Source organism: Oryctolagus cuniculus, chromosome 1 (genome assembly GCF_964237555.1).
Source record: "Oryctolagus cuniculus chromosome 1, mOryCun1.1, whole genome shotgun sequence".
In the NCBI taxonomy this organism is placed as follows: Eukaryota; Metazoa; Chordata; class Mammalia; order Lagomorpha; family Leporidae; genus Oryctolagus; species Oryctolagus cuniculus.
Window position 1 is genome coordinate 14,411,582 of NC_091432.1, and position 22,921 is coordinate 14,434,502.

At 47.6% G+C, this 22,921-nt stretch overlaps 3 protein-coding genes across 47 annotated transcripts in view; 1 reads left to right on the forward strand and 2 right to left on the reverse strand.

The window, feature by feature from the left end:
* The window catches only part of CTNND1 (catenin delta 1), a 60,343-nt gene extending 59,127 nt beyond the window's left edge, over nucleotides 1–1,216 (reverse strand). For 17 of the 44 annotated variants that reach the window (XM_070070024.1, XM_070069974.1, XM_070069960.1 and 14 more), the window contains exon 1: nucleotides 941–1,183. The gene's annotated coding sequence lies outside the window, so the exon portion shown is untranslated. Of the gene's footprint in view, nucleotides 1–326; nucleotides 394–688 lie in introns of all 44 variants that reach the window. The other 27 variants (XM_070070125.1, XM_070070108.1, XM_070070083.1 and 24 more) reach the window with 11 other exon arrangements.
* Nucleotides 1,217–9,469: 8,253 nt separating this feature from the next.
* On the forward strand, nucleotides 9,470–18,826 carry BTBD18 (BTB domain containing 18). 2 transcript variants are annotated; one of them, XM_051854160.2, is made up of 4 exons: nucleotides 9,470–10,135; nucleotides 10,289–10,363; nucleotides 11,242–11,409; nucleotides 16,511–18,826. In XM_051854160.2, the coding sequence occupies exons 3-4, from the start codon at nucleotides 11,286–11,288 to the stop codon at nucleotides 18,520–18,522; spliced, it is 2,136 nt and encodes a 711-aa protein (XP_051710120.1). In that variant the 5' UTR covers nucleotides 9,470–10,135; nucleotides 10,289–10,363; nucleotides 11,242–11,285; the 3' UTR covers nucleotides 18,523–18,826. The 2 variants fall into 2 exon arrangements, with proteins under 2 accessions (XP_051710120.1, XP_069926253.1); XM_070070152.1 differs by having other exon boundaries at nucleotides 10,289–11,409.
* A 343-nt stretch (nucleotides 18,827–19,169) lies between these two features.
* Nucleotides 19,170–22,448, reverse strand: SELENOH (selenoprotein H). Its single transcript, XM_008271497.4, has 5 exons — nucleotides 22,258–22,448; nucleotides 21,998–22,149; nucleotides 21,759–21,904; nucleotides 21,499–21,629; nucleotides 19,170–19,350 (listed from the first exon to the last, which is right to left on the reverse strand). Exons 1-4 carry the CDS (start codon nucleotides 22,426–22,428, stop codon nucleotides 21,529–21,531), a joined length of 570 nt encoding a protein of 189 aa, XP_008269719.3. The 5' UTR covers nucleotides 22,429–22,448; the 3' UTR covers nucleotides 19,170–19,350; nucleotides 21,499–21,528.
* Between the last annotated feature and the right edge of the window lie 473 nt (nucleotides 22,449–22,921).

Consider the following 22,921-nt stretch of genomic DNA (forward strand, 5'->3'; position numbering starts at 1 on the left):
AGTGCTTTCTCTTGGCCAAACCTTATTCAACCCCATGCCCTTTTCACCGAGCTCAAGGCTGAAAATATTTTCAGGTGTGTTACCACTTTACTCAAGTGAAATAAAAGGCATGATTAGTATTTCCCTATCCCTTTAAGAACATAAACCAAAAGTTATCATATTTGCAGATTTAACATACAACGCCTCCACAAATCTCTGCCATCAAAGGTAGTTTTAAGAGGAAGAAGGGGTGGCAATTCAGTTAACAGGGATTCATTTGTTTTCTTTTATAAGGCAAAGTAGGGAGGCTACATCTAGCAGGAGAATGAGGCTCACACCCACCGCACCTGGAAAAGTAAGAGGGATCCACCCAGGAACGGCAGGGCTGAAACCGATCTGGGCCGTCCAAACTCTCTGGGGGAAAAAACAGTACCGTTTAAGCTGCAACCCCCCGCCACCTTCCACCTCGACAAATCCAATGATAAAAGGAAAAAAAGTTTGGAAACATATGAAGAACCATCTGTATAACTAGCTTCCGACCCTGACAAATTCTTTTCCCAACCCACACGCAACATGCCAAAAAAAAAAAAAAAAAAACTTTTAACTTGGGCTCTGAAAACATTAAGTATGTTAGCTTAATCCAGAAAAAAGAGAAAAAACATAAAATCAAAAGAACATAACCAAATGTAAATATACACAACTCTCTTACCTCTCTGGTTCTACATAGCTCCTAGAAGTTTGTCCCTAGGTCTTGTATATTTTACGTTAATAAAATACCCAGATACCCCCCCAAAGTACTGAAAGTAGAAAGAAACAATATTAATTTGCTTAAAAGTCACCCATCAGCGTAACAGACGCTCTCCAGTTGTTCAATTCCCTCTGGTTACCAGTAAGACAAAAATTCGACTTGGTTTCTCCGCCTTTGCCCGTCCATACACACATTTTTTTAAAAGGCACACACCTCAAATGTGGACTTCTAAGAACCAGTCCTTTAAGAAAGAAATCCAAGGCTCCGTCAACGTGCTGAGAAAGACAAATCCAGGAAGGCAGCTGATTTTCTCCACCTCTTCCTCCTTTCAGGGTCTTTCCTGCTCTTCTTTCTCTCTCCCTCCCTCCCTCTCTCTTTTTTTCCCCTCAGATCCAACACCTAAAATGGAAGTTGCACCCAGCCAAAGGCAAGGGAGCCTGGGTGGTGACAAACTGATCTGGCAGCCCTACCCCCTCGCTTTCCTAAGTGATGTCAGCCCCTGTGAGCTTCCAATAGGAGCCAAGCATAAATCAGGGAGCTGACTTTATCCAATAGGAAACTTTATTATAGGAAATTAAAAAAAAGAGAGAGGAGGAGAAAAAGAGACAGGGGGAAGTTTTATATATATATTTATATTTAAAGCGGAGACTACACAATCTCCAAGGAATCACTGCAGAGCTGGGGTGGGGAGGTGTGGCAAGGGAACAAGGCTTTTCAGAATGACACACACAGCCTCGGTTCTCTTCGCTGGAGGCAGAGGCAGAGGGGAAGGGAAGATGTTCTGTTCCCTCTCCCTTCCTTCCCGGGTGGAGAAACAGAAAAGAGCTGATTCTATTTGCCTGCCGCTGTTGGGTTTGTTGCTTTCTACCCTAAAGCATTTCCCCAAAGGAAGACAGGAAGGGGAGGAGAGAAAACCAAGAAACAGGACTACTGTGTGTTGACTGGGATGGGAGGGGATTATCTGAGGTAAACTCTCAATCTCATTGTTTTGCTTTAATTACATTAGAGTTAATTAGAAAAAATAATTGCCTGGACTTGCTAATAGTTTTTAAGTTTCTGAACTGGAAGAAAGCAGAATCCACTGGGCTGTTGAGGAAAACCACGGTCTTCCCATTTGTCTCTAAATCAAAACAATGTGGGTTTGCTGGAGATAGTAAATGGAATCCAATAAACGAGTAGTATATTTAAAGAGGATAACAGTATGTATAAAGACAAGTAAATCTCACATCCAGAAAATTCAATTTTTTGTGTGAACTTCAAGCTTAAGATGATTTAGTTCAAACATTCCCATACACTTGACCTAAATTAAGGATTACAGAGCTGTAATTTAAGAAATATTTTAATACAATCTTAGACTGTTAGACCATGAAAGTTCTTATGCTACTAGATCATGAAGAGTTGGATTTTTCTTTTTTTAAATTCTGATAAAATCTAGTATTTTATGGTAATTCACTGATTACTTAACAAAGATAACAATGAATTAAAGAATTCATTTTTCTTTCTGACAAATCTAAAACCTATCCTATAGATTGCTGCCAAATCAATCTTCATAAAGTTTTCATAATCGAGAATAATGGCTAAGAGTATAGGTTCTGCAGTCAGAGTGCCTGGCTTCCAACTCCTCCTCTATAAATACATTCACTCAAGTATATGTACTACTATGTGACCTTGGGCTAAATTATATAGTTTTTCTGGGATAGACATTTGGAAAAGTAGGTTAAGATGCTACGCGGGGCCGGCGCCGCGGCTCACTAGGCTAATCCTCCGCCTAGCGGCGCCGGCACACCGGGTTCTAGTCCCGTTCGGGGCGCCGGATTCTGTCCCGGTTGCCCCTCTTCCAGGCCAGCTCTCTGCTGTGGCTAGGGAGTGCAGTGGAGGATGGCCCAAGTGCTTGGGCCCTGCACCCCATGGGAGACCAGGAAAAGCACCTGGCTCCTGGCTCCTGCCATCGGATCAGCGCGGTGCGCCGGCCGCAGCGCGCCGGCCACGGCGGCCATTGGAGGGTGAACCAACGGCAAAGGAAGACCTTTCTCTCTGTCTCTCTCTCTCTCACTGTCCACTCTGCCTGTCAAAAAAATAAAAAATAAAAAATAAAAAAATAAGGGCCGGCGCCGTGGCTCAATAGGCTAATCCTCCACCTTGCGGCGCCGGCACACCGGGTTCTAGTCCCGGTCGGGGCGCCGGATTCTGTCCCAGTTGCCCCTCTTCCAGGCCAGCTCTCTGCTATGGCCAGGGAGTGCAGTGGAGGATGGCCCAGGTGCTTGGGCCCTGCACCCCATGGGAGACCAGGAAAAGCACCTGGATCCTGGCTCCTGCCATCGGATCAGCGCGGTGCGCCGGCTGCAGCGGCGGCCATTGGAGGGTGAACCAACGGCAAAGGAAGACCTTTCTCTCTCTGTCTCTCTCTCTCACTGTCCACTCTGCCTATCAAAAATAAATTAAAAAAAAAAAAAAAAAAAAAAAAAAAAGATGCTACGCGGAATGCCTATATTCCATATCAAAGTGCCTGAGTTCATGTCCCAGCTATTCTAATGTGCACCCTGTGAAGCAGTGGTGATAGCTCAAATCTTTGGGTCCCTGGACACCCACTTGGAAAATTCAGTTCCTAGCTCCTGGCTTTGTTCTAGCCCAGCTGTTGCAGGCATCTGGGAAGTAAACTAGCAGAAGGGAGATCTCTCTGTCTTTGAAAATATATGATTTTAAATATATACAATCTCTCTGAGCCTCAGTTTCCTTAATTATACAATGGGGATAACTATTTCTTTCACAAGATTGTGTGGGAATTACTTAATAAAACTCTTAGAACAATATATGGCATATAATATAAAATGAGTAAGAATTCATTAATATTGTTTCAGTATCTACCTTGCCCAAGAGCCTTCAGTGGCTCATCACTGCCCAATAATATCAACCAACAATGAAATGTCTACCAAGTGAGAGGACACTCTTTGAGCTCATTTCCTCTTTTAAAACACCACCATGGTGGGGTTTGCCTCTCTTGGAGCCCCTCTCCTGGCCTGACTTGAATAAATGTTGCTTTTCTTTCTGCCTTGAAAAAAAGAATCATGGAAATAGTAGTATTACCATCATTTTACAGAGAGAAAATCAAGTCTCAGCAGGTAAAGAATCTGTCTAAATGAACCCCTCATCAGTTTGAATCCAAAGTCCATGTTCTTTCCATCACTTAGCAAGATGATCAGATAAAGGTCAAATTCCTCTTCTGCTTTCAAGGTACATTTATTCATTCAACACATCAAAATAACACTTATTAACTATACTCTGATCTTTCCTTACCTAAACTGGAATTCTAACCTCCTTAGCATAAATGTGCCCTTTTAATCAGTCTGATGTAGTCATCATCCACCCCTTGGTACTTGGTCTATAATCTCATAAACACTTGCATTTGTTCCATAAAGTCCAGAGAGAATTTCTCTAAGAGGCCAGCACTGGAGCACAGTGCATTGAATCACTGCCTGCAATGCTGGCATTCCATACACGTGCCAGTTTGAGTCCCAGCTGCTCCACTTCCAATCCAGCTGCCTACTAATACATCCAGGAAAGCAGCAAAAGATGGCCTGAGTGCTTGGGCCCCTGTCACCCATGTGGGAGACCTGGATGGAGTTCCAGGCTCCTGGCTTTGGCCTGGCCCAAACTCAGCTGTTGCAGCCATATGGGGAGTGCACCAGCAGAAGGAAGGATCTTTCTCTCTCTCTGTGACTCTTCCTTTCAATAAATGAATAAATCTTTAAATTAAAAAAAAATTTCTCTTAGAAAGTGCTGGAAGACCAAATAGGCATCACAGTACTTGTTTGATAGGCTTTAATCAAAGAATGGAAAATGAATATATCATAACAAAGGTATGAACAACCTTTAAAGTTTCATTATCTAAGAATCTTCTCCCACTTCTTTTTTCTATTCTCCCATAGCAAATCTGAAAGCTACAGATGATTGCCAAAGGAAAACAATCAGCATAAGAGAGTGTTATTGATACATTGATTACTAGATCAGAGCCATTTTAGAACGTGCCATGGTTTTCTAGGGATAAATCAGTCTTGTTTTTTTTGCATCACTGCTCACAACTTCCAAGTATTTTGCCTTCCTTTTTGCTTTTGTGTGTGTTTGTGTGTATTTCTGTCTCTGCTACCAGAAGATAAACTTCATGTGTCCATGTCAATTTTTTTTTTTTTTTTAAGATTTGAAGGACAGTTACAGAGAGAGGTCTTCCATCTGCTGGTTCACGCCTCAAATGGCTGCAACAACTGGAGTCTCATCCGGGTCTCCCACATGGGTGCAGGGGCCTAAGCACCATCCTCCTTATCAGCAGGGAGCTGGATCAGAAGTGGAGCAGCTGAACTTGAACTGGCGCCCACCGCCCACATGGGAGACCTGCACTGCAGGCCGGCACTTTAACCTGCTGCAACACGGTGCTGCCCCTGACCTAGTCTTCTCTGTTACATTTACCACAGCTGAATGAACGAATGAAGTATCTTTGCTTACTAATTTATGCAATCCCGGGACAAGTAATGAATTTGTGGATAACATTCGAAATATAATTACAAATAAATCAAGAAAGGAACTCAGTGGTGGAAAATGCTAACATTTAACTAAAATTGCTACCTCCAAAGAAAGCATCACAGGCATTAATACTAACTCAGAAAAAAACCCTTTACACTTAGTGTAATAAAGAGAATAAAAAGAATTAGTTCCATTTAGGTTTATTTTGAACACCTACTGATAACCAGGTACTCTACTAGACATCAAGGATAACAAGATAGACAAGTTTCCTGTTTTCACAGAATTTACATTCTAGGAGGAGAGAAAAGATTAATAAAGATAAATGTAGACCAGGCACTGTGTAGAGATTTAAAAGAAATCGATGGGGGCTGGCGCTGTGGCTTAGCTTGTGAAGCTGCCGCCTGCAGTGCCAGCATCCCATATGGACACTGGTTTAAGTCCCAGCTGCTCCACTTCTGATCCAGCTGTCTGCTATGGCTTGGGAAAGCAGTAGAAGATGGCCCAAGTCCTTGGGCCCCTTCTGGCTCCTGGCTTCAGATCGGCCCAGCTCGGGCCAGCCGTTATGGCCATTTGGGGAGTGAACTAGTGAACGGAAGACCTGTCTCTCTGTCTCTCTCTGCCTCTGCCTGTCTGTAATTCTGCCTTTCAAATAAATAAATAAATCTCTTTAAAAAAATAAAACAGACTGATGAGAATGACTTACAGCTTGCTCTTGATTGTATATTAAGGACAACCTCTTGGAAGAAGTGAGGTTTAGGCCGGCGCCATGGCTCATTTGGCTAATCCTCCGCCTGCGGCACCGGCACCCCGGGTTCTAGTACCGGTTGGGGTGCCGGTTCTGTCCCAGTTGCTCCTCCTCCAGGCCAGCTCTCTGATGTGGCCTGGGAGTGCAGTGGAGGATGGCCCAAGTGCTTGGGTCCCTGCACCCACATGGGAGACCGGGAGGAAGCACCTGGCTCCTAACTTCGGATCGGCGCATTGTGCCAGCTATGGCAGCCATCTGGGGGATGAACCAACGGAAAAGGAAGACCTTTCTCTCTCTCTCTCTCTCTCACTCTGCCTGTCAAAAAATAAAATAAAATAAAAGCTTGTCTTTGAACACGGCGACATACAGCATGAAAAAAAAAAAAAAAGAAGTGAGGTTTAAGTTGAATTCGTAGTGGTAAGAAGCAAACCACAAGACAGGAGCAGCAGTTACTGCTCATGCCAAAGCTCCAAGGTGTGGGGCTGGAAATGAGGATGGAGGGATAGGTGAGAATCAGAATATGAAAGTTTGTGTAAGGAGTTTGGATTTTTACTGCTAAATAGAGTAAAGCCTTTGGAGGCTTTAAACAGAATGACATGATCTAAATCACATTTTGAAAAGATCTACTAAATGGATTTATGCAACAAATGGATTAAAGAAGGTGCAAAATTAGTTTGAATACTAATGCACTGATCAGGTTGTAGTGATGGTGATATGGGTTAGCACAGCAATAAAAATATGTCAATAAATTGAAGAGATATTTTATACATACAGGCTTGGTTTTGTTTCTTTCATTGTTTTGTTCTGATACATGGGACATAACATTCATAGCTCAGTTTTGTTTTTTTGTTTTTTGGTTTTTTTTTGTTTTGTTTTGTTTTGTTTTTTTTTGACAGGAAGAGTTAGACAGTGAGAGAGAGACAGACAGAGAGAAAGGTCTTCCTTCCATTGGTTCACCCCCCAGATGGCCGCCACAGCCGGAGCGCTGCACTGATCCGCAGCCAGGAGCCAGGTGCTTCTCCTGGTCTCCCATGCGGGTGCAGGGCCCAAGCACTTGGGCCATCCTCCACTGCCCTCCCTGGCCACAGCAGAGAGCTGGCCTGGAAGAGGAGCAACCGGGACAGAATCCGGCGCCCCAACCGGGACTAGAACCTGGTGTGCCGGCGCCACAGGCAGAGGATTAGCCTAGTGAGCCGCAGCGCTGGCCCACAGCTCAGTTTTACAACCCTCAAAGTTTAACTTCCCTACCCACAACCATAACCCTACACACAAACACACAGAAACAAGATACCATAAAATGGTGAAGCAATTAGGGAAGAGCTATGCCAGGTAAAAAACGGGTTTTAAAAAGAAATATTAAAAATTATTATATACAGTAGGATGCCATGCTGCGATGACTCCAGTTCTAAAATAGACTAAAAATTTAAATGCCAAGAAGAAATGGAAAAATTTCAACTCCAACAGAACACTGGTTATCCATGAAAATAAAAACAAAAGATTTTTACTCTTTTCTACCCTCTGGTGGCTACACCCTGCCATAGAGAATTTTTCATGTTTGAAACCTTGGATAGGTTAGCCATGTATCAGTCCTCTCAGAAACTCTACGAACACAGATTCAACTAAAATGGTATTGGACTGAAAAAAAAAAAAAGAGTTCTGTCTACTGGAAAATTAATGTAGCCCTGATGGCAGTATATTAACATAAAGATATAGTAATATTTCTCATCTATACTAGTATAGTATACTAGCGTTATGCTAGTACTCAACCTGCTCAATCAAGTCTTCACTCTACAGTAACAGATGCCACACACCATTGTTTGCCTTGCTCACTTGTGTGTGTGTGCACGCATGTGTGTGCTGCTGACAACTGAAATCTGTCCTCCTCCTGCTAAGTTTTATATCCTTTCACAAACACTGCTTCCTCTTCAAAATACAATGGCAACTGAAAATGTTTTGTGTTCCCTGTTTCTTTTTCCATCTTAAAGATCACAGGATTCAAAGTAAGGAAAATATTGCCTGACTTGGAAGCACACTTCCTGAACCATTTCAGTTCATTATCTCAAATCCTTTCTATACTATATATATAGTATAGAAAGTATATATATATATATACATATATATATATATATATGGGATGAGCATTGGGTGAAGCGATCAGGATGGCATTCACAATGCCTGCATTGCACTCAGTAGCACCTTGCTGTAAGTCCTGGCTCTGCTCCCAATTCTAGCTCTGCTTTCCCAGGCCATAGCAGAGAGCTGGATCAGAAGTGGAGCAGCCGGGGCCGGCCATGGCTCACTTGGTTAATCCTCCGCCTGCGGCGCCGCCATCCTATATGGGCACTGGGTTCTAGACCCGGTGGCTCCTCTTCCAGTCCAGCTTTCTGCTATGGCCCGGGAGGGCAGTGGAGGATGGCCCAAGTGCTTGGGCCCTGCACCCGCATGGGAGACCAGGAAGAAGCACTTGGCTCTTGGCTTCAGATCGGCACAGCGCCGGCCATAGCAGCCATTTGGGAGGTGAACCAACGGAAGGAAGACCTTTCTCTCTGTCTCTCTCTCTCTCACTGTCTATCTGTCAAATAGATAGATAGATAGATAGATAGATAGATAGATAGAAGTGGAGTAGCCGAGACCCAAACCAGCACCTATATGGGATGCCTGCACTGCAGGCGGCAGCTTAACCCGCTACGCCACAGCGCCAGCCCCTCAAGTCCTTTTTGAAAAGGTGTTAGGTATCAATAAAGACATATTGAGCACATGATACTACTCACCCCCACATTTTGTCCTTTCTTAGGCAAATTCCTTTCTACCACCTGCAGCTGGCAACAGCGAACGCTGCTTGGCTTTAATTAACCGCACTTTGTTACCAAAACCTTGGATCCAGCCCTTTTCTCCCAGAGCTGGACATTAACTGACAACTACCGAGGGAGAGTAAAACACACAGGCCAAATTACTGACCAGATTTGTACTGTGAGTTGGCATTCCCTATATAAATGATAAATTTGGATCATTTAACTTTTAGTATCATCTCTGAAAAAAGGTGTTTCCAGTCAAGAACCGAAGTACATAAAAGGTCTCAGGACGGTCACAGCAGACCCCTCCAGGGAGAAGTTTCTACAATTCTCTCGGGTTATGGGTTTGAGATTCAGGATTGGAGCGGGATTCTGGGGAAAAAAACCAAATTCAGAAACTTGCCCAATAACCTTGTTCCAGAACATTTCTAGTGTTCAGACATGTCTAGATTAAAGTATCAGCACTAACGGGTCAGTCAGCAGCTCATTCTGAGGCTTCTTCCTCCACGAAGCCCGGCAAGCTCTCAGCACGGCTAAAACCATTTGCAGCCTCTTCAAGGGGAAGACGGAGGCATCTTTCAATTGCCTCGGAACCCACCCTAAAGGGGTATCCCGACCCCCTCTTTGGTGTGCCTTCATCCAGGACCAAAGATGAACGCGGTTTCAGTAAAGGGCCCTTCCCCCTACCTCTTGCAGCAGCCCAGCCATCTTCCCTCAGCCAAGTCCCTCGAGACTTAGTCTCCCGCCCAAAGCTTTCCTCCTCCTCTGATTGGTTCTCCGCGGGGCCTTCGGCCAATGGGGATGACGTACTCAGGAAGGCGTAGGCCCGAGGGCTCGGGGAGGAGGAAGGACCTTCGGCCCCGCGTCGCGCCGTGCGCGAGGGCGGCGGCGCGTGGTGTGCGGTGTGGGTCGCGTGGCCTCGGGCCCTCGCTGTCACCACTGCCCAGTGCATGTGGGCACGGAGAGCTCCAGGGGGGTGACTGCAAAGCCTCTGCGGCCACAGGTGGCCGTGAGGGACAGCGCTGAGTTCGGCCCTCCGGGATTGCCCAGGCTCCATTCCCAGAAACCATTGCGCCGAGAGGTCTCTTTTCAAAGGAGTTGGGCCCGGGGCACCCGGAGCGTTCGGGACACCCAGCTCTGCAGGGCCTTCCCTGAAGCCGTGCTTTCTCCGCCAGCCCCGATTTCTGTGGTTCTGGCCGGGGAAGAGACCCACCCGGGGCCGTGGGCCCACCTGCGCTGCTTGGCGCACTCTGTCGGTGCGAAGCTGGCCATAGGGAGGAGGCAAGGCAGGCTGGACAGAGGACCTAAGCACAGAAAGTGCACAGAGCAGCAGATCCTACAGCAAGGCTATCCCAGGTTGGGTCTGGGGGCTGGGCCAGGCGGCTGGTGTTTGGGAAGCTTCCCCAGGGCCCTTGCGCGGCAGCCACCCTTCACCCATGTCTCTTGCTGGAATTGGCATTGAGCCTGCCCTCTCTGAATTGACCTTTCAATTCTTTTCTTTCCTGATAGTTTTGACGTGAACTATCCAGACCCTCAGTGCCACCTGACAAAAACTGCATGCCAGGAAAGGAACACAGCCGTGCAGTGAGTGTGGGGATTTCAGTGCAAAGGAAAATTGGAAATGTCGTGGGCCCGACGTTAGAATATCGTTTGTTTGGTGAGGGGCAGGCTGCTTAGCTCTCCTTACTCTGTTGTCAGCCGGGTAATTAACTAGACAGGCAAAATGAAAAGCCAAACTCGTGGCCAGGTCCCAGGGTCAGTCAGGCTTAACTTTGGTCTAGGACATTGACCCGAGGGTGGCAGTATCCTCCTTTCTGAGCGAACTTCCTGCGGAGTTCAGGGGCGTCTCTGCTTTGTCGTGCACCCTCTGCTGGCTAGTGTTGGCAGTGCGTGCTCAGAGAAAAGGCACATAGGGTTCCTAGAGATGACTTGATACCTCGTGGTTTTTAAAAAGTGTTCAGTGAGGATTTTACCCACGGAACTGAGACTTTATGCTCTGAGAAACCAGCAGTGTCGTTTCAGTCTCTGTGATAATGTGGATGAGGAAGATTGAGGGCAATAATAGTTGCCTTTTGGGAGAGGACAGTTCTTTTGTGCCAGGCACACACAATGTTAAATGGTTTTACCTGCACGGACTCATTTAAATTTTAAAACAGCCCTACAAGGTAAGTTTTGTTATTTCCATTTCATTGGTAGGAAAACTAAGACTCGGATGCTGAGTCCCTCGAATGAGATTATACAACTACGCAAGTAACTAACAGTGTCAGGAGTCAAACCCAAGTCTATCTCTGAGCTCTTGCATGTAACCACTATGATGATACACTTTCCTGAGATCCCGCTGGCACAGCTTCTGGGCTGCTGCTCCTGAGTTCTCTCTCTTACTTTAAAAAAGGTCCCTGCCATTTTAAAGACAAAAAAACAATTAGGCATAATGCTTCTGAAGTGTATAATCTTACCTACAGGAATCTGATCCGTGAGAACCTAGGTTTATTAAGAAGCTACCGACATGTGCTCTCCTGCCAGTTCCAAAATCCTTTACAGGAACCCTCGGTTCCTCCGGTTAGCCTTTCTGCAGCTTCATCACCAGCAGCAGAGTGGTGTGTTTTGTGATGTCCTTCTGCAGGCAGAAGGTAAGAAACTTGTGGGGACTGAACTGAAAACTCACCATAAAATAAGATAAAATGGGAGGTATGTGGTGGGTGTTTAGCCTAGTGGTTAAGATTCCTGTTAAGGGGCTGGCTTTTGGCACAGCACCTAAGTTGCCATTTGGGATACTTGCATCCCCTATCAGTGTCTAGGTTCATGTCCTAGCTACTCCACAGCCAAACCAGCTTCCGGATAATGCGCTGCACGTGAGACAGCAGATCGTGGCTCAAGTACTCAGGTTCCTGCCACCCATGTGGGATACCTGGATTGTGTCCCTTGCTTCTGGCTGTGTCCTGGCCCAGCCCTGGCAGTTGGGGGGCATTTGGGCTGTGAACCAGAGAAGGAAGATTCTCTCTCTCTCTCTCTCTCCCTTTCAAATAAAATGGAATAATAATAATAATTATAAAAACACCAGTTAAGATGCTCATGTCCTACACCGGAGTATCTGGATTTGATACCAGGCTCTGGCTCCTGACTCCACCTTCCTATTAATGCATTCCCTGATAGACAGCAGTGATGGCTCAGGTAATTGGGTTGCTGCTGCCCATGTGAGAGACCAGGACTGAGGTACCAACTTCCAGTTTTGGCTCTGGCCCAAACTAACAACAGTTGGGATCTATATACACATACAATGTACATACATATATGCCTCTGTCAAAATTAAGATTTTGTTGACACTGATATGGAATGCAAGATTTTATTTATTTAAGAGGCAGAGTTATAGACAGGGAGAGACAGAGAGATCTTCCATCCGCTGGTTCACTCCCCAAATTGCCAAAACAGCTGGAGCTGGGCTGATCTAAAGCAAGGAGCCAGGAGCTTCTTCTGGGTCTCCCACATGGATGCAAGGGCCCAATTACTTGGGCCATCTTCCACTGCTTTCCCAGGCCGTTAGCAGGGAGCCAAATTGGAAGTGGAGCATACAGGACTCAAACCAGCACCCATATGGGATACCAGACCATAGGTGGATGCCTAACCTACTACACCATTGCATTGGCCCCTCCTTTTTTTTTTTTTTAAAGATTTATTTTATTTATTTGAAAGGCAGAGTTAGAGAAGGAGAAACAGAAAGAGGTCTTCCAACCTGTGGTTCACTCCCCAAGTGGCTACAATGGCCAGGGCCGGGCTAGGCTGAAGTAGCAACCAGGAGCTTCTTCCAGATCTCCCACGCAGGTGCAGGGACCCAAGCACTTTGGCCATATTCTGCTGTGTTCCCAGGCACAATAGCAGGGAGCTAGTTCAGAAGTGGAGCAGCCGGGACTGGCGCCCATAAGGGATGCCAGCACTGCAGGCAGCATCTTTACCTGCCACGCCACAGCGCCAGCCCCCAAATAAATATTTTTTAAGAGAATAAGGTAAAATGAGTTTAGGACCAGGTAATAAAAAATGAAAACAGAAATATGTGAAAATCACCTTTGGAGCAATATAAACTATTTGATGAGTAGCTGTTTATCTCTAAGACAGTTATTGTTTTCAAGAATGAAGGGTTTTTAAAAATTTTTATGTATTTTCATTTTATTTGAAAAGCATGGATACAGATCTTCCGTCTGCTGATTTACTCCCAAAATGCCCACAACAGCCAGGGATGGGCCAGGACAAAGCCTGAAGCCCAGAACTCAATTCTGGTCTCCCATGTGGTTGGCAGGGACCCAGGTACTTAAGCCATCATCTTCTGCATCCCAGGATGTGCATTCGTAGGAAGCTAGATCATAAGCAGAGGAGCCAGGACTTACACCTGGCACTTGTGGGATGTAGGCGTCCCAAGAAGCAACTTAACCGTTGTGTCGAACACCTGTCCCAAGAGTGACGTTTTAACTATGCTTTTCTCCTCTTGAACAGTGAAGCTAACTTTAAAGTTTTATAAGCATAGAAATTTTATAATAGGTAACAGGATACTTGTGAACATTAAGATTTAACACATGTTAAGTATTTATAGCAGAGCTTTGGGCATACTAACCACAGTATAAGTGTTAAATGATGCTATAACATATTGGCATTTCCTTGCGAAGCTCTTGCTTAATTTTGATGTTGGCTGTTGTTGGAACTGAAAACAAATAGTTTATTTTCCACCTCTTCGTTTCACACTCAAACTATTAAATCAGCACGAAGAAGATCTTGGTATAAATAAAAGACCCAAGATTAAGTATCAGGGGTAGGTTTATTTTTGTATTTTTAAAAAATGTTTATCTGTTTGAAAGGCAGAATGACACAGCTCTTCCATCTGCTGGTTCACTCCCTAAATGCCCATAGGTGGGGCCCAACCAGATCAAAGCAAGGGTCCTAGAACTTCATCCGGATTTCCCAGGCGGGTAGCAGGGGCTCTAGTGCTTGGGCCATCACATGCTGTCTCCTGGGCACGTTAGCAGGAAGCTGGATTGGAAGCAGAGTACCCAGGACTCAGACCCAGCACTCTTACATGGGATGCAGGTATTCCAAGCAACAGCTTAGCCTGATCCACCACAAAGCTAACCTGATAGGCCAGTTTATGTACTAGCCTTGTTATTTAGTAACTAAGTACTATGAGCAAGGTACCTGCATATCTCTAGGGCTGTTTTTTCATTTATAAAATAGGATGGTGACAACTAGCAATGTGTAGCAGTCTACAGTTTACAGAGTACATATAATAGTGTTTCATTTGATTCTAACAGCCTCCTGAGATAAGTTTTATTACATGGTTCCAACTCTATAGATATCTGAATTGTGGCCTACAGTTAAGTGACTTACCTGTTGTGATTTTCTTAATAAGTAGGTGGAGCTGAGATTCATTTATTAATTCAAAATAAGCAAAGCAGTGTCCACTGATTGTTTTATGCTAAACATTGTGCTGCTCGGGCATATCGTATTTACTAAAAAGTCACTCCTCTTAAGAATATCATGTAGCTATTGTGCATTTAGGTAACTGTGTAGTGTATTAAAACTTGGGGGGTGGGCAGGCATTTGTCACAGTGGTTAGGATACCTGCATCCCATATCAGAGGATGTGGGTTTGAGTTCTGGTTCCACTTTGAATTCCAGCTTCCTGGTGATGTGTACCTAGGCAGTAGGTGATGATCCAGGTAGCTGGGTCCCTGCCACCCATGTAGGGGACCCAGACTGAGTTCTCAGCCCTGGCTGTTGTGGACATTTGGGGAATGGATCAGCAGATCTCTGTCTGTGCTGCCTCTCTCTGACTTACAAATAGAAATTTTAAATATATATATATAGTTTAAAATTAATGTGAAAGCACAAAAGAATCACATCCTTCACAGACTTGAGGAGGCTAGGGAACAGGGCTAGGTAACTTTTCTGGGCAGAAATAACCCCTTTAGGTAAAAGCTAAAGGACAGAGGAGGAACAAATAGGGAAGTTTTTGCAGGCAGTGAAAACAGCATTTACAGAGGTTCCCATATGGGACCAGGGTTTGCAAATTGTTCATTATTGGCTAGAACACAGACTGTAAGAGGTGTGTTGACCAGAGATGGCTAAAGAAATTAGCAACCATGTTCTAGCTGAAGTATCATGCCAAGAAAGTACATCTTGTCTTCAGCGCATGGGGAAACATACTGAACAGTGTTAAGCAGGAAGTTTGATCAGATAACCTGCTTTAGAAACAACACTCAGGGGATGGCTCTGTGGTTAAGCCACCACTTAGGACACCAGCATCCCATACCAGAGTGCTAGTTCAAGTCTGCGCTACTCCACTTCCAATTCAGCTCCCTGCTAATGTGCCTGGGAAGGAAGAAAATAATGGCTCCAAGTTCTTGTGCCCCTGCCATCCACATGGGAAACCTGGATCTGGCTGAGTTTTGGGCTCCTGGCTATTGCAGGCATTTGAGAAGTGCATCAGAGAATGGATGAGATTATATATGTATCCCTCTGCCTTTCAGGTAGATAAAAAAAAAAAAAAACTGGCCTTTTTTTCATTGGTATTTCATTAGGTAGGGTGGATAAAGTAGAAAGAAGAATGAAATGACTGCTAGTTTTCAGGCTTGGGCAACTGGGTGGATTTGATACCTTATTTTGATGTACAGAATAGGAGGTTTTGGGGTTGGAGAATGATGAGTTCATTTTTTGTAAAAGTTGTAGTGGAGGTGCTTGCCAGGTAGACATGAAGGCTATTGCGCATCTATCTCTGGGAAGACATCTAGACACAGATACGGATCTCAGGAGTCATCCGCAGGCCTTTAGTAATTGAAGCCATGACAGAACGAACAAGGTAGCCCAGGAAGTGCAAATAAAATGAGAAGGTGGTCCAGAACAGACCACTGTGTGGTATGCAGTGGCCAGGACCCAAGAGAAAACTGAGTCTACCTCCAAAGCTCATGCTCTGTTAGATCACAGGTTCTACTTAAAATGTTCTGAACTCTTGTGTCAGTAAAGGAAATTCATTCAGCAAGTCTTTGAGCCTCTGCTTGTGTCAAGGAATATACTGAGTGAACAAGACAGACATGGTACCTATCCACATGAAACTTAGTCTAGTGAGGGAGGTAGAGTTACAGTACAGGTGGATAAATGCTGACAGCTAAGTACCACTGAGTGCCTAGGAGTACCTAACCGATACCTGTCATGGGACGGACGAGGGCTTTCTGAAGGAAGTGACGTTATAAAGATTTTTAGAGGATAGGGGCCGGCGCTGTGGCTCACTTGGTTAATCCTCCACCTGTGGCGCTGGCATCCCATATGGGCACTGGGTTCTAGTCCCAGTAGCTCCTCTTCCAGTCCAGCTCTCTGCTGTGGCCTGGGAGGGCAGTGGAGGATGGCCCAAGTGCTTGGGCCCTGCACCCGCATGGGAGCCAAGAGGAGGCTCCTGGCTTCGGATCAGCATAGTTCCAGTAGCAGCCATTTGGGGGGTGAACCAACGGAAGGAAGACCTTTCTCTTTGTCTCTCTCTGTGTAACTCTGTCAAATAAATTACAATAAATAAATAAATAAAAAAGATTTTACAGGATAAAGAAACTTAGGGCAGGAAGAACAAGTTTCTCGTTTCACCGCCATAGAGGGGAAAAATAAGAGAAGCAGCAGTAGCAGACACTGGAGTAGTAATGAATGTGCTTTACCCCATGAATATGCCAGTCCACATAACCAAGGTGCTTGGGCTTCCCTGCAGGTGAGGCAGTCCCAGCGCACTGCTGCATCCTGTCGGCCTGCAGCCCCTTCTTCACAGAGCGCCTGGAGCGGGAGAGGCCAGCTCAGGGTCGGAAGGTGGTGCTGGAGCTGGGTGGCCTGAAGATCAAGACCCTTAGGAAGCTGGTGGACTTCCTGTACACCTCGGAAATGGAAGTATCCCGAGAAGAGGCCCAGGATGTCCTTGCTGCTGCCCGCCAGCTCCGTGTGTCTGAGCTAGAATCTCTTCAGCTGGAGGCTGGGAAGTTGGTCAAGGCTCCACAGGGGCGAAGACTGAACCGACAGTGCTTACAGCCACCAAGTGCCGCGCCAGTCTCTGCCAGAGTGGTGGTGCCCAGCCGCCGCCCCCGAATTCCACTGCCCGTTAGCCAGACTCCTTGTCCTCTTGGAGCGGTGAGATTCAAGTCCTCGGGAAGGGAGGAGGAGTCCCAGGAGAAGAGCAACCGGCAGAATGTAGAAAACTTGTCAGCCACTCTTCTGCTCAAGAAGAAGGCCAGAGCCTGCCCAGTTCCACAAGAAAAAAGCTCTTCTCCATCAAGCCACAGTCAGGGGCCTGAGGACAAGAACAACCCTGTCCTTGGCCCTCCCGTACTCTCCCCACCCAGCTTGTACCCCTCTGTGGATGAGCAACTACTGCCTAGAAAAATCAGGCTGAGTCGCTCAAAGCCATCTCCTGATGTCTGTGCATCAAAACCTTCCAATGTGGTGAGTGGACCCAGCTCAGTGCCCACAGCCCCTGGCCGGCGTCTCTGGCGACAGAAGAGTCTAAGTAAAGAAGCAGCAGGGGACAAGCAGAAGCCGGGGAGGGCTAGTCCCTTACAGAGCACCGCAAGCCCATCTGGTCTTGGGAAGATGGGCGGGAACAAGAAGCGGAGCCCTGAACTCAGGGCACCTAACTCCAGTTCTGCGGAGGAGGGGCAGGTCGGGAGGGTGAAACTTCGGAAGATTGTCAATGGCACTTGCTGGGAGGTGGTGCAAGAGCCTCCCCTCAAAAACTCTCAAGATAACCCCCAGATCCCAGAACCTGGAGGCGGCTTGGAAGAGCCTCCAGGGACTCAGCCGTCCTCAGTTAATGAGCAGGAAACATCATCTGCTAGAATAGAAATGTGTCAGGACTCTCCGGTGTGTTCTAGGCTACAAGACATTCTGCTCTCTGCCAGCCACTCCCCAGACCACCCAGTGGTGAAGTCCGAGTTTGGGTCCAGTCCAGAGCTTTCAGGGAAGGAGCCAGCTCTGTTGGACATTGACTGCAGAGAGCCCTATGCATTTGACTCAGCCCTGCTGGAGCAGCCCTGCGAAGCTGAGGAGTACCGAATCACAAGTGCTGCCGCCACCAGCGAGCTGGAGGAGATCCTAGACTTCATGCTGTGTGGCTCGGACATGGAACCACCCATGGGATCCCTGGCAAGTCCCGGGGCTGAAGGCTGCAGAACCCCGAGTTACCACCTCACAGAAACAGGGAAGAGCTGGATTGAAGGGGAAGAATGGTGCTTGCCAGACATGGAACTGTGGCCCACAGAGCTGGACAAGGAAGCTGTTAACGAGGACAAACAGCCAATCGAACCCCTCAGCCCTCTTGTCATGCCCTCTGAGATAAGTGCAGGACAGGTACTTTCAGGAGGCCCTTGGACCCCAGATCTTGAAGTGAACAGTTCCCAGCCACTGAGTGGTCAGGGAGACAAACTTCTCCAGATGGACTCTCTTGACCCTCCCAGGAAATCTTTTGGCAACCTCTCACCTCCCTGCTCAGACTGGGTGGAAACTGGGCTGCAAGTACCTTTGACAATGGATGAGGTGTCATACCCTGCTCCAGAGACAGGCAAGGAAGGATCTGGTAACTCTGAGCTTCCAGGCTCACTTTCCGCCAGCCCTGAAGAGGAAGAGATTGACGTGGTGGACTGGACAGCAGAGGGGAGGCTGGTGCCCAATAGCATTCCCTCTGTATGGCCTGATCCTTCCTCAGAGTCAGAGACAGAGGTAGATATACTCACGTAGTGGAGCGGGGAGGGTAGGGTAGGGGCCCTGGGAGGGTGGGAGGTGCTGGCTCACAAAAGGCCTATTTGTGGAGTAGCCAGCACGCGCCCTCTCCTCTGAGCACAGGAGTGAGCTCCTGGTCCCCTCCTCCCCTCCCCAGGCTTTGGGAGCCAAGCATGTCAGGTACCATGGGTAGAAAATTATGAACTGGAACTATTTTATTTCTTTGTAATCTGTTTTGCAGTTAGTAACAAATAAAACAATAAACTGTGTGGTCCCCAGCTCGAGTGGGTCACAGGTTACCAGCCTAGGCCATAAGCATCTAGTCACTGCTAATTCAGGAAGATAACACCTCCTATGGTGAGATTCAGTGTAAGAAAAAACATTCCAAAAGGTGTTAAGCAGAACACTGAGTGGGCAGGAGTGATGGGACACTGTAGGCCAAGAAAACGCACTTCCGTCACTTCTGAGTGAGCTCACGTATACAGCTGCTTTCAGACAAGTTATTTACTCTTCTTTTTTAGCTTTTACAAGTATTTCACATGCATTATCAGAGACCCTGGGAGTTCCAGGTCAAACTGTCCCCTTGGGTTGTGAAAAACTCAAGAATCACCGACCCCACACAGCTGGCTTTGTCCATTCTTAACATCAGACAAATGAAACTGTTAGATGCTTTATTTTAATCTTTATTAAACAATCCAAATGCAGGAACTTTTGCAATGCCTTACTAGAGGGCTGCCTCACACTGAGCCGTCATTTCTGGAGAGGAAGAAACTGTGGCTTCAGGCACATGACTGAAGTTTGGCCATGTCCCGTCATGAATGCTCCAAGATCCCCAGGGGCAGAAAGCTGCAAAAATGAGAAGGGGAAGTTAGAGAAGGAATCCTGGCATCCAAAGATCAAGGAAGACATATCCCTTCACCCTTGAATTCACAAGCCCAGGAGGCTCAAGAATTGTATTCTTGCCCTACATCTCTCAACATCAAGCCAAACATTGTTTATAGCACTAGGGACGAAGTCAAATCCTGTAACCAGGAGTAACAAGATTCTAGTTCACTGTTAATCATACGGGTTGTTGACAGGACAGTGGAAGAGGGTAGGGAGACGCACACATGACGTTAACATTAAAGGCATCCAGAAGGGTTTTGGTAGAAGGAATCCCTTCTCACCAACTCACACAAATGCAAAAACAAGTGTCTAAAATTCTAACTCTGAGCCAGTAAGATTTACAACTGGCGTAAAGAATAAAAATACGAGCCATTAGGGGCTGGCATGGTAGTGCAGCAGGTTGAGCTGCCGCCTACAACGCTGGCAACCCCAACCCATATCAGAGCACCAGTCAAGTCCCCGTTGTTCCACTTCCAGATCCAGCTCCGTGTGAGCATAGTACTTGGCTTGGAGGCCTGGCCCAACCCTGGCTGTTGTAGCCATTTGGGGAGTCAATCAGTAGATAGAGGATAGCTCTGCCCCGCTCCCATTCTGTCTTTCAACTAAGTAAAATCTTTCAGGGGGGCCACCACTGTGGCGTAGCAGGTAAAGCCAACTGCCTGCAGTGCTGGCATCCCATATGGGCGCCGGTTCAAGTCCCAGCTGCTCCACTTCCAATCCAGCTCTCTGCTATGGCTTGGGAAAGCAGCAGAAGATGGCCTAAGTCCTTGGGCCCCTGCACCTACATGGGAGACCTGGAAAAAGCTCCTGGCTCCTGGCTTTGGATTGGCACAGCTCCGGCCATTGCAGCCAATTGGGGAGTGAACCAGCGGATGGAAGAATCTCTCTCTCTCTCTCCTTCTCCTCTCTCTGTGTAACTCTTTCATATAAATAAATAAATCTTTAATCAAAACAAAACAAAATGGTGCCGGCACTGTGGCATAGCTGGTAAAGCTGCTGCGTGCAGTGCTGGCATCCCATATGGGTGGTGGTTCGGGTCCTGGCTGCTGCACTTCCAATCCAGCTCTCTGCTATGGCCTGGGAAAGCAGTAGAAGATGGCCCAGATGCTTGGGCCTCTGCGCCTGCGTGGAAGACCCAGATGAAGCTCCTGGCTCCTAGCTTTGGATCAGCGCAGCTCTGGCCATTGCCATTTGGGGAGTGGACTAGTGGATGGAAGACCTCTCTCCCTCTCTGTAATTCTGCCTTTCAAATAAGTAAATAAAAATTAAAAAAAAAAAATCTTTGGGGGGAGGAGGGAATGAGAAATGAGGAAAGAAGTTTATCAAACAGACAAGACTGATCCATTCCCCTAGGGCAGTAATCAACAGTCAATTCCATGGGCTGGCATTGTGGCATAGTGGGTTAAGCTACTGCCTACAATGCCAGAATTCCATTAGTGCCAGTTCGAGTCCTAGCTGCTCCACTTCCCATCCAGCACCCTGCTACTGCACCCGGGAAAGAAGTACTGGGCCCCTGCCACCCATGTGGGAGAACAAGATGGAGGTTCCAGGTTCCAGGCTTTGGCTGATCCAGCTCTGGGCCACTGCGGCCATTTGGAGAGTGACCCAGTGGGTAGAAGACTACTCTCAGTCTCTATCTCTGCCTTTCCAATAAATAACTTTTTGAAAAAAAAAAAAAAAAAAATCTACCAGAAAAGTAGTGTTAGAGCAAAAGATCCTCCATCCAGTGGTTCATTCTCTCAATCACAACAGCCAGGACTGGACCAGGTCGAAGCCAGGAGCCTCATTGGGTCGCTCACTGGGTGCAGGAGCCCAAGGATTTGGTCGTGCTTGGCTGCTTTCCCGGACACATTAGCAGGAAGCAGGACCAGAAGTGGAGTAGCTGGAACTAGAACCCGCTACACCTCAACATGGTCCCATCCAATAAATCTTAAAAAAACTCCACCTCTGAAGATCTCAAACTACTTGTGCAATGATAATCATTTACTTTAAAAAAAAAAAAAAAAAGGCATCCTATGTGAAATGAGTGGTGACGATTAAGGCTGCTTTCTAGGAAACCACACCAAGCTGAACCCCCCTCCCCTTAAAACCCGAACCCTGGTTTCAAACCTCAGCACGAGGAATTCTGCCCGAGCTTCCTTAAGACAGGTACTTCTTCAGCTCTTCCACCACTTGCTGAGGCTCAGGGAACTTGAGTTTCCGTGGGGGGCCCTTCTTAATCCCAGTCCAGAGCTCCGCGCCTAGCAAAGGACCGACTAGAGCTTAGTTACTCAGGAAGCCACCTGCCAGGCGGCCCCGCTGTGCCAGACCCCCGACTCCTCGCTCGGGCCCGCAGGCCGCGCCCCTCCCAGGCCCGGGCCCCCACTCACGGCTGCCGTCCGGGCGCAGCAGCGTCACCTCGAAGCTGCCCCTGCGAGGCTTGGAGGGGTTTACCGTCACGGGAAGCTCCGGCGCCTGCAGGCGCAGCGCCTGGCTCAGGGCCGCGGCGTTGCGCCCATAGACGCGTCAGCTCGTGCTAGGGAAAGCGCAAGGACGTTAGCGGCTGAGGTCTTCGGGCGGCCGTCGTCCCCGCTTCCCCTGGCCCCTCGTGAGTCCACAGGCCCCCTACCAATGCTCAATGACGATCTCCTCCACTCCCTGCCCGCCGTTTGCCAGCTTCTCCCGCTTCTCCGCGGATGCGACCGGGGCGGCCTCGGCTTTCCGCTTCCTCTTGCCCGGAGCCATGGCGCCTTTTACAGCCCGGCCGGAAACAGAGCCGCCCTGAGGTGGGAGAGAAAATGCGGCGGCCACTGAGCGAACACCCGACAGCGGCCAACCACGTCCCGAGGCCCGCACGGAAGGCCCGAAGTCCCGCTCCTAGAATCAAACCTCTCTCGCAGGAGCAGAAAGCGCGCCACGAGCCCCCCACGTGACCTGGAGGCGGGTCCTCTGGCCACTACCACTCGGCGCCGGGGACTGACGAATACCCGCCAGAGGGCGGGAGCAAGGGAAGACTGACAGCAAACCCCACTGCCCACAGGCTTTTCTGTGCCCACGCATCAGCTAGGCCCGCCCCCCGGAATCCGCGCGCCAATCACATACGAGGTCCACACCCCCTGCAGTCGGTGCTCTAGGGTTATGGAAGCTCCTGCCCCAACTCTAGGCTGTCTCGGGGCTCAATGCCCAGATTTTGGGGAAACCAGTGGACTTTTTTTAAAAAAAAATTACGGTTTTTTTTTTTTTTTTTGGGGGGGGTCGGTGCAGTGGCGTAGGTTAAGCCTCCGCTTGCAGCACCAGCATCCTGTATGGGTGCCAGTCCCAGTCCCCACTGCCCCACTTCCAATCCAGCTCCCTGCTAATGCTCCTGGGAAAGCCAGGGATCCCTGCACTAACGTGGGAGACCCAAATGAAGCTTCTGCTATCCGCCTGGTCCAGCCTCCTCGTTGTGGCCATTTGGGGAGTGAACCAGTGGATGGAAGACGCGTCTCTCCCTCTCTAAAAATTTTCTGAAATATTTATTTGAAAGGCAGAGAAACAGCATGGAGCAGGACTG